General features: G+C 45.6%; 1 protein-coding gene across 2 annotated transcripts in view; it reads left to right on the forward strand.

The window, feature by feature from the left end:
• Positions 1–18,182, forward strand: part of PIAS4 (protein inhibitor of activated STAT 4) — a 51,676-nt gene that overhangs the window by 24,125 nt on the left and 9,369 nt on the right. For both annotated transcript variants that reach the window (XM_026687676.2, XM_026687675.2), the window contains exons 3-8: positions 64–148; positions 1,747–1,788; positions 6,203–6,293; positions 8,914–9,042; positions 10,250–10,355; positions 16,927–17,000. In XM_026687676.2, coding sequence (XP_026543461.2) covers positions 64–148; positions 1,747–1,788; positions 6,203–6,293; positions 8,914–9,042; positions 10,250–10,355; positions 16,927–17,000 — 527 coding nt within the window. The remainder of the gene's footprint in view (positions 1–63; positions 149–1,746; positions 1,789–6,202; positions 6,294–8,913; positions 9,043–10,249; positions 10,356–16,926; positions 17,001–18,182) is intronic.

Consider the following 18,182-nt stretch of genomic DNA (forward strand, 5'->3'; position numbering starts at 1 on the left):
TCTCCCTCTCTGTCGGATTGTGCTTCCCCCTGACCATCTTTTCTGCCTTCCCTTTTTGTCCAGTCCCGCAGAACAACGAGAAACTTCAAGAGAGCCCCTGCGTCTTCGCCCTGACGCCGCGACAGGTGGAGCTGATCAAGAATTCCAGGTAATTTCCATGCGTGCAAAACCCGAAGGCTTCTTGGGAGCGATGAACGGTAAAATAGAATGAAAGATTTTAAATTAAAAAGAAGAAGAAGAAGAATCTGAGGCAGGTCTTTGAGAGTCTTCTGGCAGACGACTAACCCAAGCAGCAACGGGAAGTCAAGTCTTGTTTTAAAAAAATACCGTCTTTGCCGTTAGGTGAAAGGTAATCCCTGCCAACCTCAGTATTCCTCCAGGGAAATGGGAGCATGAATGGTTTCTCTCTCTAATTGGCGTTATTCCTAAGGGACACAACTCCTCAATTCTTAACGGTTGCATCAGTGTCCCTCAGCAATCATACAGGGAGTCCTCGGCTTAAGTCTTAGTGCTTAGCAACCTTTCAAAGTCATGGTGGACCCTCCAAAAGGACCTGGATTTTGAAGTTTTAAAAGGCAGAGGGGAGGGGTAGAGAGAGAGAGAGAGAGAGAGAGAGAGAGAGAGAGAGAAGAGAGAAAGAAGAAAAGAGATAGAGAAAGAAAGAAAAAGAGAAGAAAGAAAAAGAAGAAAGAAAGTGAAAGAAAGAAAGAGAAAAAGAAGAAAGAAAGAAGAAAAAGTGAGGGAAAGAGAAAGAAGAAAGGAAGGAAGAAAAGAAAGAGAAAGAAAAGGAAGGAAGAGAGGAAAGAAAGAAAGAAAAAGGTGAAAGAGAAAAAGAGAAGAAAAAGTGAAAGGAAGTGAGAAAGGAAGGAAGGAAAAAGGAAAGAAAGAAAGAAAAAAAGAAAGAAAGGAAAGGAAGGAAGGAAGAAAAGAGAAAGAAGGAAGGAAGGAAAGAAAGGAAAAGGAAAGAAACAAAGAAAAAGTGAGCGAGTGAGAAAAAGAGAGAAAGAAGGAAGGAAAAGAAAGGTCATGTAACCTTTGTGGGCCCCGTGGTCACATGACCACGATTCAAGATGGTTTCCAGCCATGTCCACTTAACAACTGCCACAGAAGAGTGACCTAAAATCATGTGACGGCTTGCTTAACAACCGGCATGATTTACAGGCCCAATTATGGTCGTAAACTCGTCAGTGAAAATATATTTCTCCACTGAGTGGGTGGCTTGTCCTTGGCGGGAAACTCTCCTCTCCTCTCTCTCTCTTTCTCTCATCCTCACGTTGTTCAGCGGCGGCCTGTGGCTGATGGACTTCGGAGTCCTAGTCCCAATCTGCTAATAGTTTTAGCAGATACCACATCTGCCCTCTCTCCTGATCCAGGGGTTTAGAGTCTCCTTTGGGCTTTCCTGGTGGGCCAGCCGACAATTTTCCTTGCGAATCCTTTTTGGAGCCAAGCTCGGTTCTTTGTCCAAACCTGTTCAAAGTTAATTCCCTGCCCTCCACAAATTACAGGGTTTGGGGGGGGGGGCGATGGGTCATCTCTCACAGCGTGGGGGCTGTGGGTGTGAGTGGCTCTAATCTGGGGTTTTAGGGCATGACTTGTCCCAAAGAATTGTGAGTCAAAGGAAAGCAAAGTCAGCCCTGCTTCTTTGGTTACTTGTTTTTCTTTTCTTCTTCTTTGGTTACTTGTTCTCTGCCTAAATCACCTGTGGTTTTTCCAGTCCTGATCTCTGTGCTCTTGTTATTTTGTCAGGGAGTTGCAGCCGGGCGTGAGATCAGTCCAGGTTGTCCTCAGGTAAGCCAAAGGTGCCAATTAACCCTCTTCCTTAGAAGGAGGGTGGAGGGAAGGGAAGGGATTTGAAACAAGGCAGGGCTCCGAGATGAGATTCCCTGCAAACCTACTGCACCCGGGTGTGTTTGTCATTCAAACAGTTCTGTCTTTGGAACGGAGTGGATTTAGAAACCCCAAAGGTGCTTCCCCTCCTCCCCCAAGGGACAACTGGACTTTCTGGTTTTTCTTTTGAAGGCATTTCGCTTCTCATGAGAGAGGCTTCTTCAGCTCTGACTGGACGGTGGGAAAATGGAAGGATTTATACTCCTTGCAGACAGCTGGTCCATAGGTGGCATATGCAGTACAATGCAGTCCTCACATATTGCATGACGGTGTGGTATGCTGGCTTGACAGCCGTGGACAGAAAGATATTACAGAGGGTGGTTGAGCACAGCACAAAAGATCGTGGGCTGTTCCCTGATACCACTAGATGACCTCGCCAGGGCTCGCTGCCTTCAAAAAGCGAAGAAAATCCTTTTAGGAACGACTCACACTCTGGTCGGCCCTTCTTCACTCTCCTACCATCAGGTAGGAAGATAGAGAAGCAGAGCCAGCCACAACCAACAGGCTGAAGAACAGTTTCTACCCGTGGGCTGTTAGACTTCTGAATGGAAAATAACTTTATGTCAACGTAGTATGATAGACTCGCGGAGCTGGCGCGTTGTGCAACAAGGTCACGTGATGTAATAAGATTGGATTAGGGACTTCTGTCCTCACTGTGAGTTGTGTTACGGGGGGGAGGGCATGAAGGGAGGCTCAGCCAATCTCATTGTACACGTGTTGTAGTCTGATAGGAAAGGGGTGAGGTCAAATTGAAGATATTGAAGATATAAGACCAAACCTTGTGGCAACCCACTGCTTCCTTCCCTCCACAGTCACTGCTATTGAGCCTGGTTTCACCCAGCCTAGATGTGTCCTTTGGGTTTTTCTTGCCTAAGTGTAGGACTTCCTTTTCTCTCCATTGAATTTCATTTTGTCAGATACGGCCCAGTGTTCCAGTCTGACAAGATCCATCTTCTCAAAAGAGTTGGCTTTTTCTGCAGCTTTTGATTATGGGCCATGTAGTCAGTCTGCACTCTTAGGGATAGATCTTCTTGGATAGGCCCAATTCCTCTGGGGGGTGTCTTCATTTTGGGAAGGTCCAATTCCTCTGTGTGTGTGTGTGTGTTTTTTTTTTCTCCCTTTAAATGGGCCAAATTCCTGCATCATGGGGATCCCTCTTCAATGGGCCTGATTCCTAAATATGTGTATGGAGGGGGGGTGTCCTCCTCTAGGGTGGGCCTGATTCCTGCATGGGTTTTTCCTCTTTTGGTATGGGCCCAATTTCTGTAGGTACCGGTGGGAGTTCTTCCTTTTGGGTTAATCCTCATTTTGGGTGTGCCTGATTCCTGCATGGGGTGGGGTGGGATTTCCTCCTCTTGAGTAAGGTAATAATAAGTGAGCCCTGTGCAGATCTGTACGTTTGGGGAAACAAAAGAGCTACTTCACAAACGCATGGCCAACATAGAACAAACCCATCAGGACGAGATTCAGCAGTCCATCTGCATTTAAAAGACACAAGGCTGCTCTTTTGAAGACCACAAAATCCACATTCTGGACAGAGAAGACCGCTGGTTTGAAAGAGGGTTCAAAGAGGCCATCTATATGTCCAAATTGAAGTGCCCCCTCTCAACAGACAGCCTAATAAAGATAAATGACATCATCTATCTACAGTCTACAACAGTTCCAAGAAGGCTCCACACCCATTTGCACTACTCAGGTGACCCTGAGGACACAGGTAAACTTCCAAATGACTCTCTAAAAAGGATGCCAATGACCAGCTGTCTGCAAGGAGTATAAATCCTTCCATTCCTCACCATCTAATCGGAGCTGAAGAAGCTTTTTGGATGAACAGCGAAACATCTTCAGAGGATAAAAAAAAAACCAGAAGTTTTTCAAAGTTGCCTCTTTGAAAAAAAAAAAACCACCTTTGGGACCTGGATGACTGAGAATCTCTACAGACAAAATGGATCTGGAAGCATTCCTGATATCTTTCTGGCCCCCAGGGGGCAGTCTTGACCTGCAATTGAATCATAGATTCGTAGGGCTAGAAGGGATCTTGGAGGTCCTCAAGTCCAACTCCTTTCCCTGGGCAGAAGTCGAAGCTCTATAAACTTTTTGGAGAATTCAGGGGGTGAATTGAGTGTAGATTTGATTGTTCTCTATGTCCCAAAGGTGTTTTTTTTTTTTTCAGGAGGCAACTGGAGTTCCTGGTTTTTCTTTTTGAAGACGTTTCCCTTCTCATCCAAGAAGCTTCTTTCGCTCTGACAGAATGGTGGGGAACGGAAGGATTTATACGCCTTGCAGGCAGCTGGTCATTTGCATCCTTTTGGAGGGTCATTGAGACCACCTGGAGGTTTAATCTGTGTCCTCAGGGTTACCTGAGGAGTGCAAATGGTTCCTGTGGCCTGCAATTTATTCCTCTGGAAATCCATTCCTACTCCCACACCATTCCAAGGGTGTTCCTCCCAAACGGTATAGCTAAAAGTTTGAAAAGAATGCCAACGACCAGCTGTCCGTAAGGAGTATAAATCCTTCCATTCCCCACCATCCTGTCAGAGCTGAAGAAGCTTCTGGGATGAGAAGCAAAACGTCTTCAAAAAGAAAAACAAGAAAGTCCAGTTGCCTCCTGGAAAAAAAAAAAAAAACACCTTTGGGACAACCAGGACTTGGATGGCTGAGAATCTCTACAGATTGTTCTGTAGGAACTCTTGATATAAAAATCAGGTTTGATCACCTTGCCTCTAGTTTCTCACCGACTCGCCCAGATAAGGAATGCAAGTCCTGTTTTTCATTAAATCCTCTCCTGTCTTTTCTTATCTGAGCTGGTGAGGAGGAGGAGGAGGAGGAGGAGGAGGAGGAGGAGGAGGAGGAGGAGGGAGGTGGGGGCCAGTCCTTCCTCCCATAAGTCAAGTTTGAAGACCAGTAAAGGCAAACCGGGATGAACGACTGGGAGTAGATTAGTGTGGATGTGTGAGCTGGCCAGGCCAGATTTGGAACACTGCACCCACTCCTGGTTTCCCCATGATATATATATAAAAAAAAATGTAGGGACTCTAGAATAAAGTGCAGAGAAGAGCAACTAAGATGATAAAAGATCTGTAGGTTAAAAGATATGATGAATGATTGCAGGAACTGGGTGTGACTTGCCTAATAAAGATAAGGACTTCAATCCATCAATCAGATTAGAGCTGGGAGGGACCTTGGAGGTCTTCTAGTCCAACCCCCTCCTCAGGCACGAAACCCTCTACCATTTCAGTCAAATGGTTATTCAGTCTCTTTACTTTATTGTCATTGCACCTCGTACAATGAAATTAAATGCCATCTTCAGCAGGGGTGGGATTCAAATTTTTTAACAACCGGTTCTGTGGGCGTGGCTTGGTGGGCGTGGCTTGGTGGTCATGTGACTGGGTGGACGTGGCTTGGTGGTCATGTGACTGGCTGGGCCTGGCCAACTCAACATCACTCACATCGAGGCACACATCTCCTCGCCTGGCCTCCCATGACCATGGGGATGCTGCAACAGTCATAAGTGTGAAAAATGGTCATAAGTCACTTTTTTCAGCGCCATTATAACTTTGAATGGTCACTCCACACAAGCAAAGTACCAGCAAAGGAGGGGAAAATAACTCCAGAGACATTCCTGAGACAGGAAGTCTAGTCCTGCCAAGAATGTAATAAGGGTTAACAGAGAGGCAGTTTCTGTAAGCAACACCAGAATGTTTCCTTCCTGCCTTCCTTACAGGATTAGGGCAGTAAAACTTTCCTCTAACAACCGGTTCTCCGAACTGCTTAGAATGTTAACAACCGGTTCTAAGCGAATAGGTGCGAACCTGTAGAAACCCACCCCTGATCTTCAGCATGCATTATAACTATCAAAAATAAAACACAAAGACACATCCTTCGCATTCTATACAATTGAATTGAAAATTCAATATAGTAAAAAAACTAACTTCTTAAAAACCTCCAGTAATGGAGAATTCACAACTTCTGGAGGCAAGTTGTTCCACTGGTTAATTGTTCTAACTGTCAGGAAGTTCCTCCTTAGTCCCAGATTGCTTCCCCTCCTTGGTTAGTGTCCACCTGCTGCTGCTTGTCCTGCCTTCAGGTGCTTTGGAGAATAGCTTGACTCCCTCTACTTTGGAGCAGCCCCTGAGATATTGCAAGGCTGCTATCCTGTCTCTCCTAGTCCTTCTTTTCATTAGACTAGACATTACCCGGTTCCTGCAACCGTTCTTCCTATGTTTTAGCCACCAGTCCCCTAATAATCTTGGTGGCTCCACATAATGCTAACGGCTCTCTCCCATCTCGCTCTCTAAACCTTTGCTTTCTTTCTCAGAATCTGCTACACAGATACCAGCTGCCCTCAGGAAGATCAATACCCACCGAATATCGCCGTCAAAGTCAACCACAGTTATTGTTCGGTTCCGGTAAGTCATGATTGGACATTTCTCCAGGAGAATCTGGAGGGCCACGTCTGTTGGAGCTGGGCTTGGCCAGACCCATCTCCACTTGCACAACCTGCTCCTTGCACAGGTAGAGCAAAAAAAAAAAGGGGGGCAGGTGACCTGGAACCTGGGTGGTATACCTCGCCTTCCTCTTCCGCGAATACCACTGCCTTCCCCCCCCAAAAAAAAAATTAGGGGTGCCTGCTGAAGACCTTGGACAACAAGGATAACACTGCACGTTTCTTCTTTCTTGACCCCCCCTCCCCCCTCGCCTCAGTCTCGGGTCGAGCCACCTATGTCTTATAAGCTACCTGCAGAAGTAGGTTCCCCTTATGGCAGGGGTGTCAAACGCGCCTTCATGGAGGGCCGCACCGGGGTTGTGTTTGACCTCGGAGGGACGGGGTCGGTGTGGCCAGGGAGGGGCATGGCCATGGTGGGTGTGGCGTGGGGACACCTGTCGGGGCACCTGTGGTGGCCAAGTGCTACAGGCAGGACTTCCCTGAGATTCTCCCCCGCTCATTATAATCTTCCTTCCTTCCATCCGTGCTTCGTTTTCTTCTTTTTCCTTCCCTCTTCATTCTCCCTCCTCCCTCCCTTCCTTTTCCTCTTCATTCTCCTTTCTCCTTCCTTCCCCTCTTTCCTTCTTTTTCTTCATTTTCCTTCTTTCCCTTTCTTCTTTCCTCCCTCCCTTCTCTTCTGTTTCCTTCCCTCCCCATTCTCCTTTGTTCTTCCTTTCCCTGTTCTTTTTCCTTCCTGGCTCTCTTCCCATCTTCCCTTCTTTTTCTTCGTCTCATCTTTCCCTTTCTTCTTTCCTTCCTTCCTTTTCTTCTTTTTCCTTCCTGGCTCTCTTCCCATCTTCCCTTCTTCCTTTCTTTTTCTTCGTCTTTCCTCTTTCCCTTTCTTCTTTCCTTCATTCATTTGCTTTTTTTCCTTCCCTCTTCCTCCTCCTTTCTTCTTCCTTCCCCTCTTTCCTTCTTTTTCCTTCCTTCCTCTCTTCCCATCTCCCCATCTTTTTCTTTGTCTTTCCTCTTTCTCCTTTCCTGTCCTTTCTTGCACGCTCAAAGGCAAAAGGGGAAACATTTCTCCTTTTGGTTTTGTTTTTAGTTTGTTTTAGTTTGTTTCTTGCACGCTCTGCCGGCAAAAACGGAGCCGGGGAGGAGCGGGCGGGTGCAGCCTCCCTGCTCCCCATTTTCGGCCTGGACGACCTCCTGCAGCCCTTTGCCAATGAAAACAAAGCTCCATTTTTGGGGTGGTGGAGGAGAGCTCCATTTTCACTGGAAGAGGCACCGTGGGCCGGTCCTTTGCTGTTTCCAGGCCGACCCTGCAGGCCAGATCCAAGCAATTCAACCATAACAACACATCAACCATAACAACACAAGAGCACACAATAGATACAAACTCAAGGTTAACCGCACCAAACTTGATTGCAGGAAACATGACTTCAGCCACAGAGTGGTCAATGTCTGGAATACTCTACCTGACTCTGATTTCTTCCCCAAACCCCAAAAACTTTTAACCTTAGACTGTCTACTATTGACCTCACCCCTTTCCTAAGAGGTCTGTAGGGGGCCTGCATAAGCGCACCATCGTGCCTACTGTCCCTGTCCTATTTCTTTTATTTTTCTTATATGTACCCATTGCATGTATTCCTAATTATGTATATACTTATACCTATTCTCTTGTAAGCGATTGACAAATCAAAATAAATAAATAAAAAATAAATCCACAGGCGTTGAGTTTGAGACTCCTGCCTTCTGGCGTCTGATCTCCACGTTCACATCGTTGAGATCAGTGGTGGGATTCAAAAATGTGTACCACCGGTTCGGTGGGCGCGGCTTGGTGGACGCGGCAGGGGAAGGATACACTGCAAAATCCCCCTTCCCTCCCCACCCCACTAACCTGCTTTCCAGCTCCGTTCTCCTGTGCAGGGTAACCAAAGAAGACCCAGCTGATCAGCTGGGACTCAAAGGGAGGCAGAGAAGAAATGGGGTTGGCAGGGCCAGTCAGAGGTGAGATTGGCCGGTTCTCTGAACTACTCAATATTTCCGCTACCGGTTCCGCAGAACTGGTCAGAACCGGCTGAATCCCACCTCTGGTGCGAAAAGTGGCTTCCTCTAGCCTCAGAGGGCAGTGGGTTTCTCACTTTGGTGCACTTCTCAATGACCTGATGATGAGCAAAAGTTTGTTCTGTGCACTTTCTGCCTTTCAGCAGAAAAAGAACACCAGCATAAGTGGGTTTGTCCTATTTTGACCTTCAACGATGCCTTTTCGTTAAGATAGAGAAGTTATAGACCAGGTTACTCACCTTAAGTGTACTTATTTTACTGTCAGTAGTCTTTACAGGAGTCTCTATAAGGTATGGTCAAAACAGTCCAAAAAGTTGTGACACACATAAAAGAAGCATCAGAGCTACGACTATGCTGCCATCTATAGCTGCCATCTTGATATTTTTAATAATACCCTGAGGTACCCTAGGTTCCTGCAAAGATTAAGAAAGAATCATTCAGTCTGTTTTAGTACATTTGAGGTACTATGCCACAATCACAGTGAAAGCCGGTCCCTTTCAAACAACCCCTTTCTCTCTCTCTTTTTTTTTCTCCAGGGCTACTATCCTTCCAACAAGCCCGGGGTAGAGCCGAAGAGGCCTTGTCGTCCCATCAACCTTACTCATCTCATGTACCTGTCTTCCGCCACCAACCGCATCACCATCATCTGGGGGAATTACGGGAAGGTGAGTCTCGTGTCGGCCAGCCGGGAAGAAAGGTGGTGGGGGAGAAAGCAAGCAGCCCATTTCAGGGGTTGGCACTGCTGGTGGGGTAGGGATTCGTTTTTCCCAGGCGTGCTTGACTCGGCCTCCGGCCTAGGAGAGGCCAACCTGGCTGGTTTACTGTCAACTGTAAGGACCCTCTGGGCGTTCCGGCCAGGGCAAGGGACTTCAAAGTAGCTTTTAGAGTTACAAAAACAACACTAGCCCTGAGGATGTTACCTCGTTGGGTCATGAAATGTCTGCAAGAGAGCCCCTCCGGGTTCACGGTCGTCCTCCTCGCAAACCCTCCTCCCTTCTAGCATTGGTGATGCTACCTAGTTGGATAATAAAATGCCTGCAAGAAAACGAGCAAGCTCAGAGAGCGCCAAGGACCCCACAACCCTCCTCCTCTTCGTCTCCTCCTCTCCAGAAATCCCACTCCCTTTCTAGCACTGATAATGTTACCTAGTCGGGTCATGAAATGCCTGCAAGAGAGCCACCGGGTTCAGAGGGCACTAAGGATGCCACAGTTGTTCTTCTTCTCCTTCACCAGTTTTGGTCCCCACACAATTAAAAAGATGTTGAGACTCTAGAAATAAGAGTGCAGAGAAGAGCCACCAAGATGATTAGGGGACTGGAGGCTAAAACATATGAAGAACGGTTGCAGGAACTGGGCCTGGCTAGTCTAGGGAAGAGAAGGACCAGGGGAGACAGGATAGCAGTCTTCCAATATTTGAGGAAGGGCTGGCCCAGAGAGGAGGGAAGGGGTCAAGCTATTCTCCAAAGCACCTGAAGGCCAAACAAGGAATAATGGATGGACACTGAACAAGGAGAGATTCAACCTGGAAATAAGGAGAAACTTTCTGACAGTGAGAACAATCCACCCATGGAACAGAAGTTGCCCTCGGAAGTTGTGGGAGCATCATCACTTGAGACCTTCAAGAAGAGATTGGACTGCCATTTGTCAGGAATGGTGTAGGGTGTCTTGCTTGGGTGGATGGGGGTTGGACTAGATGACCTACAAGATCCCTTCCAAGTCTGTTCATCTGTTAATCCTTCTCCACCACTCTTTCTGCTGCTTCTCCTTCTCCTGTCCCATTTCATTCTTGCACTGATAATGTAACCTTGTTGGCTAAGGAAACCGTTAGCCAACCGCTCTTGTACACTTTTGTGTCCTTCCTGTTCTTTACAGAGCTACTCCGTGGGCCTCTTCCTGGTGCGACAGACAACGTCATCAGAGTTGTTGCAGCGATTAAAAACCATCGGCATTAAACACCCGGAACTGTGCAAGGCCCTCGGTGAGTTGGTGCAACTAACTCTCCTTCCATATCCTCTCTGGCTCCTTTTGTCTGGAACTGAATATTTCGCTTCATCTAAGGCAGCGGTCTCCAACCTTGGCAACTTTAAGACTTGTGGACTTCAACTCCCAGAATTCCTCATGCCTTTTCTGTCAAAAGGAAAGATATGAAGATCGTGCAAACGGACTAGAAAAGGCGGGAGGAGCTGTGGGGCGTCTCCCAAGGGGAGTTTGGGGATTTTTTGGGGGCGGGGCTTCAGCTTCGGGTTTTGCCCTGGTCTTTCAAAGCTAAGCAAGGATACGGCTTCTTCCAGAGCAAATAAGTGAGGAAGGGAGAAATGGAGGGAGAAAAGGAATGAAGGGAGAGAGGGAGGGGAGAAGGAAGAAAAAGAGAAAAGAAAGAGAAGGAAGAAGGAAATAAATTGAGGAAGTGAAGGAATGAAAGGAGGGAGTGAGGGAGAGAGAGAGGAAAGACAAATGGAGGGAGGGAAGGAAGGAAGTAATGAGGAAGGAAGGATGGACAAAAGGAGGGAGAGAAGAAAGGAAGGAAATTGAGGGGGCAAGGAAGGAAATAAGGGAATGAAGGGAGACATGGAGGGAGAAAAGGAATGAAGGGAGAGGGGGGAGAGAAGGAAGGGAGAGAAGGAAAAAGAAAGAAAAGAAGGAAGGAAGGAAATAAATTGAGGAAGTGAAGAAGGAATGAAAGGAGGGGGCAGGGAGGAAAGACAGATGGAGGGAGGGAAGAAAGGAAGGAAGAAAATAAGTGAGGAAGGGAGGAAGGATGGACAAATGGAGGGAGGGAAGAAAGGAAGGAAATGAGGAAGGGAAGGAAGGAAGGGAGGGAGAAATGGAGGGAGAAAGAAGGAAGGGAGAGAGGGAGGGAGGGAGAAAAGGAAGGGAGAGAAGGAAGAAAAAAGGAAGGAAGGTCCATTTAGTTAAAAAATAAATAAATAATGGCTGAGGAATTCTGGGAGTTGAAGTCCACAAGTCTTAAAGTTGCCAAGGTTGGAGACCCCTGATTAAGGTGTTTAAATTGCAGGATTAGGAATCAAGGGATTGCAGTACAGGGAGTCCTGGACTTAACAACATTTCGTTTAGTGACCGTTCAAAGTTACAACGGCACTGAAAAAAAAGTGACTTATGACCGTGTTTCACGGTTACAACCTTTTGCAGCATCCCCATGGTCACGTGACCAAAAGCCAGAGGCTGGGCAACTGGTTCACATTTACGACTGCTGCCGTGTTCCCTTTTGCGACCTTCTGACCCGCCAATTTTAATGGGGAAACCAGATTCACTTAACAACTGGGCGTCAGAATTCCGGCAGTTCCACCCCCACCCCCCCTTTAAATCATGAGTCTCAAGCCAAAACTTCCAAAGGATTTATTGGGAGTTAACGTGTCCGTCACTGCCTGGGTGTAGCTGACTCTGAAGCACATAATTCACTGTCACCCTTGACCCTGGTTTTCCCCTGACCCCTCTGGGTGTATTGTAATTCATATCCTCCAATGGGACACATCCATAGTCCAGAGTCATCAATCATGCTCTCCAGTTAGAATTTTGTGCGGCAGAAACTTCAGTCGCCTAGTTACAATCTCTGGAAACATTTATGGAATGCAGTTTCGGTTTGCAAGCTGCTGCACTGCTCCCCTCTCCCTTTCTGTTGGCAACTCTAAAAAGACCAGAGAAATATTTTATGAGTTGACACCCAGCGTTAACTCACGTAACAACTGCAAGGATTCACTTAACAACTGTGGCAAAGAAAAGTCATAAAACGGGACAACACTCACTTCACAAATTGCTCCCTTAGCAGCGTAAGCTCTGGGCTCAGTTGTGGTTGTAAGTTTGAGGGCTACCTGTAGTAAACAGGCCAACATTAGAAATACCGTGTACACACACACACACATATATATATGCTTTTTGTGCGCGCGGCACAGCTGAGCTTGAAAAAGCAGGAAAGAAGAGGAATTTCAAATGCTGTGCACAGCGCTTTTCAGCTGTCTGGGCGGCACCGCTTAAGGTTTATTACATGCACGCACAGCACGCAGGAGACGCACAAAATGTAGTCTCCGGACCAGTAGTAACACTGGTTGAATTGCAGCACTGGACTACATCCAATTGATCAGATAACAATTATGCATTAAAAAAAAAAAGATTGGTGTTTCCCAGGTATTTTATCAGGTGAGGTATTAGGAGATGGGTCTGTGAGTCCTTAGAGATAAGTACAGTATAAGTAGGACATGGGCTGTAGTTTCAACAGCCCCTTTTCTACAGGAGCTATTATTTATAAAATAGATGTTTCTATTTTATAGGCTACAGGGGCTATTTCTGTTTTATGGAAATAGCCCCTGTAGCTCTTTTAGGATCATAAAGGATGTTCTTATATTTGCTGTTCTGGCCCAGCCTTAGCAGAAGCAAGAAACGGACCCCTTGTCACGAAAATCCCCTCTTCATTTACCTCTTGTGAATTAATGGCCTTCACCCACCGAAAAGTCCAGGCAAGAGTTAATGGCAGCAACAGATCTTATCAGTTCCTTGCAATAATTGCAAGGCCGTCCCAGCCGAAAGGCTGCCAATTAAGTTCTGGCAAGCAGTCTCTGTGGCAGGAAACACCATGAGCAAAATCTTCAGAAAGACGAATTGTTGTCTCCTACGACAACCACTCCCCTTTCCTTCTATTTATTCTCCCAGCCAGGGAGGGACCATTCAGCGTCCAGTGTATGCTCTGGGCATACATGCATCTGGAACAGGCCCCAGCTGTTCTTCCTCCTCACTCATAGCAGCCTCCAAAGGCAGCTGCCTCTCCAGTGGCTTGGGAAGTGTTGGACAGCCCTGGGCTGTCTCTGCTTCCGACACAAAGCATCCATCAGAGCCTTCCTCAGGCTCCAGCACTGGCCCAAGTTCCTCCACAACCTCCTCATTGTCCGATTCTGGCAGCCGGCGGGCCACAACATTCGCCCTCCAAGACTGCTGCGGGAAATGGCTTGCAGCATGCTAAAGATGGAATGGAATAGGAATAGGAATATAGAATGGAATAAGAGAAGAGCGTATATAGAATGGAATGGAAGGAAGGGAAGGGAAGGGAAGGGAAGGGAAGGGAAGGGAAGGGAAGAGAAGAGAAGAGAAGAGAAGAGAAGAGAAGAGAAGAGAAGAGAAGAATAGGAATGAATAGAATAGAATAGAATAGAATAGAATAGAATAGAATAGAATAGAATAGAATAGAATAGAATAGAATAGTATAGAATATAGAATGGAAGAAGAGAAGAGATGAGGAGAGATATAGAATGGAATGAATAGAATAGAATAGAATAGAATAGAATAGAATAGGAATATAGAATGGAAGAAGAGAAGAGAAGGGAGTATGTGGAATGGAATGGAATAGAATAGAATAGGAATATAGAATGGAAGAAGAGAACAGAGTATATGGAATAGAATAGAATAGAATAGAATAGAATAGAATAGAATAGAATAGGAATATAGAATTGAAGAAGAGGAAAAGAGAAGAGAAGAGGAGTATATAGAATGGAATGAATAGAATAGAATAGAGTAGGAATATAGAATGGAAGAAGAGAGAGAAGAGAGTATATGGAATGGAATGGAATGGAATGGAATAGAATAGAATAGGAATATAGAATGGAAGAAGAGAAGAGAAGAGAGTATATGGAATGGAATGGAATGGAATAGAATAGAATAGGAATAGAATAGAATAGAATAGAGTATATGGAATGGAATGGAATGGAATGGAATAGAATAGAATAGAATATAGAATGGAAGAAGAGAAGAGAAGAGAGTATATGGAATGGAATGGAATGGAATGGAATAGAATAGAATAGGAATATAGAATGGAAGAAGAGAAGAATAGAATATATGGAATGGAATGGAATGAATAGAATAGAATAGGAATATAGAATGAGAGATAGAAGAGAGTATATGAATGGAATGAAATGGAATGGAAGAGAATAGAATAGGAATATAGAATGGAAGAAGAGAAGAGAAGAGAGTATATGGAATGGAATGGAATGGAATAGAATAGAATAGGAATATAGAATGGAAGAAGAGAAGAAGTATATAGAATGAATGAAATGGAATGGAAGAGATAGAATAGGAATATAGAATGGAAGAAGAGAAGAGAGTATATGGAATGGAATGGAATGGAATAGAATAGAATAGGAATATAGAATGGAAGAAGAGAAGAGAGTATATAGAATGGAATGAAATGGAATGGAAGAGAATAGAATAGGAATATAGAATGGAAGAAGAGAAGAGAAGAGAGTATATGGAATGGAATGGAATGGAATGGAATAGAATAGAATAGGAATATAGAATGGAAGAAGAGAAGAGAGTATATAGAATGGAATGAAATGGAATGGAAGAGAATAGAATAGGAATATAGAATGGAAGAAGAGAAGAGAAGAGAGTATATGGAATGGAATGGAATGGAATAGAATAGAATAGGAATATAGAATGAGAGAAGAGAAGAGAGTATATGGAATGGAATGGAATGGAATAGAATAGAATAGGAATATAGAATGAGAGAAGAGAAGAGAGTATATGGAATGGAATGGAATGGAATGGAATAGAATAGAATAGGAATATAGAATGGAAGAAGAGAAGAGAAGAGAGTATATGGAATGGAATGGAATGGAATGGAATAGAATAGAATAGAATAGGAATGTAGAATGGAAGAAGAGAAGAGGAGAGAGTATATGGAATGGAATAGAAATAGAAATAGCATAGAATAGCATAGAATAGCATAGCTTAACAGAGTCAGAAGGGACCTTGGAGGCCTTCTAGTCCACCCCCCTGCCTAGGCAGGAAACCCTACACCGCTACACCACTTCAAACAAATGGTTATCCAACATCTTTTTAAAAACTTCCAGTGTTGTAGCATTTACAAATTTTGGAAGCAAGTTGTTCCACTTATTAATTGTTCTGTCAGGAAATTCCTCCTTAGTTCTAAGTTGCTTCTCTCCTTGATTAGTTTCTACCCATTGCTTCTTCTCCTGCCCTCAGATGCTTTGGAGAGTAGCTTGACTCCCTCTTCTTTGTGGCAGCCCCTAAGATACTGGAACACTGCTATCGTGTCACCCTTAGTTCTTCTCTTCCCTAGACTAGCCATGCTCAGTTCCTGCAACCGTTCTTCGTATGTTTCAGCCTCCAGTCCCCTAATCCTCTTGGTTGCTCTTCTCTGCACTCTTTCTAGAATCTCAACTTCTTTTTTTACATTGTGGCGACCAAAACTGGATGCAGTATTCCAAGTGTGGCCTTGTTACCAAGGCCTTATAAAGTGATATCAACACTTCATATGATCTTGATTCTATCCCTCTGTTTATGCATCCTACAACTGTGTTGGCTTTTTTTGACAGATGCTGCACAGTTAACGCCCATCAGGGTTTGGGGACAGTTACACGATGTACAGTAAATTCTCCGCTGCTTTAAAAAGATCTCCTTGACTGCAGCAGTCAAGGAAATGGAAGAAAGCATGAACCCCAGATCTGCTGAAGAAAGCCAGGGAGGCTTCTTCTGGCTGCTGCAGAGATCACAAGGGGAATCTCACCAGCTGCATCCAATCTCTGTTCTGGTTTCGTTTTACCAGTCGTCCTAGCCCAACATTTCTGCACTTAAGCAAGACATTGGTTAAGTGACTTTGGCCCCCCATTCTAGGATTTTTCTTGCCACGTTGGTTAATCAGAAACCCCGCAATTATTAAAATTTGCAGTACTTTTGTGAAGTACTGTTTCTCCATTGGCTTTGCTTTTCAGAAGGTCACCAGAGGGGGTGGAGGGAAATCACACGACCCCATGATTCTGCGACCGTCGTAATACGAACCAGTTGCCAAGTGTCCGAATTTTGATCGTGTGACGATGGGGACGCTATGATGGTCATAAATTGAAAAGTGGTGATAAGATAAGAGGAGAGAGAGAGAGAGAGAGAGAGTGAGTAAAAAAGAAAGAAGGAAAGAAAGTAAAAGAGAGAAAGGAAAGAAAAAAAGGAAGGAAGGAAAGAAAGTAAAAGAAAGGAAAGAAAAAGAAAAGGAAGGAAAGAGAAAAAAAATAAAGGAGAAAGAGAGATGGGAGTGAAGGGGAGGAGAGGCAAGAATGGAAAAGGAAAAGGAGGAGAGGAAGGGAGGAAGGATAAAGAGGAAGGAAGAAACAAAGAGGAAAGGAGGGAGGGAGGAAGGAAGGAAAGAAAAAGGGAGGGAAGGAAGAGGAGACAACTTTTATTGTCCCCTTTTTCTGTGAATATCCTGGCACACATTAAAACGTAAAGTTGCTTTTTTCAGTGCTGTTGTAACTTCAGTTGGTCACTAAACAATTCGTAAGTCAAGGAGTAACTGCAACAGAAGCTGCCTGAATAGATGGGCTCTAGGTTCTCTGCCTCATATACTGCCCCTTCAGATTAATCTTGCAAGTGGCCTCAAATGGGGCCAGCTCAGAGGTGACCTTGAAGAAGGAGCCTCATCATCTCTGATCTTCGAGGGAATTTGGGCCACCAAAGCTCAGCTCTTGACTGCTTCTTGGCTCTCATTCTGTCTTCTTTTCCACACCCTTTGACCCCCTTCCCCAATTCTGCAGTCAAAGAGAAGTTGCGGCTGGATCCAGAGAGCGAAATTGCCACCACTGGCGTCCGAGTATCTTTAATATGCCCGGTAAGCATTGTGCTGCAAGGCAGAACTTCAACAAAAGGCACTTCTGGACAGAAAAGCTAAATGGCGCATCTTCTAGCCAGCAGTCATAAGCGGCTGGTCGGCGAGAACCTATTTTGCTGGGTGTCAAATGCACCCGTGAAATTTTGAGCCTTTGAATCCAGTCTCTGAGCTTCTTAACCAGTTTTTAAAGTTCCGCTCCAGCTTACTGGGCGGAGGACCAAGTACCACTTTCACCCCCTTGTGGAAGCAGATTCATCTATCCATCCATCCATCCATCCAACTAAGCAACCAACCATCTCTCCATCCCTCCCCTCCCTCCCACCAACTCTCTGTCCTTTTGACCAACCAAGCAACCAACTATCCACCAATCCAATCAATCACCAACTGAGCAAACAGCCCACTCTCCATCCATCCGTGCATGGATGCATCCATCCATCCAACCAACCCCCATCAATCCCTCCTCCCACCCTCCCACTAACTCTCCATCCAGCCACTCGACCAACCAACCCCCATTTGCACCACTCCCTCCCTCCAACTTTTCATCCAGCCATCCGATCAACCAACCAACTCTCCATCCATTTGAACAACCAAGCAACCAAGTATCCATCCAATCAACCAACCAACTATCTACCCATCCATTCATCCATCCCCCCTCCCTCCCCCACCAAGCAACCTCCTCATCCGAGCAACCAACTATCAATCCATCCATCCAACCATCCAATCAACCAGCCAACTCTCGTCCATCCATCCAACCAACCTCCATCCGGCCCCTCCCTCCCACCAACCTTCCATCCATTTGAGCAACAAACCAATCAGCCAATCAACCAGACAACCAACCAACTAACCAACCATCCTAACTCCCTCCCCCCACTAATTCTTCATCCATCCAACCCATCCCTCCTCCCTCCCACCAACTCCCACTAATTCTTCATCCATCCAACCAACCCCCCATCCACCCCAACCTCCTCCCTCCCACCAACTCTCCATCCAACTAATCAACCATCTTCCAGCATCCATCCAACCTCCCCCTCCCACTACCAAGCATCCATCCAACCTTCTCCATCCATCCATCCATCCATCCAACCCTCCTCCCTCCCACTAATCAACCATCTCTCCATCCATCATCCAACCCCTCCATCCAGTAATCCAACCATCTCTCCATCCAACCCTCCTCCCTCCACT

This window comes from Notechis scutatus, chromosome 1 (genome assembly GCF_049901735.1).
Source record: "Notechis scutatus isolate UNSWTSFEM ecotype Mainland chromosome 1, rNotScu1.2, whole genome shotgun sequence".
NCBI lineage: Eukaryota > Metazoa > Chordata > Lepidosauria > Squamata > Elapidae > Notechis > Notechis scutatus.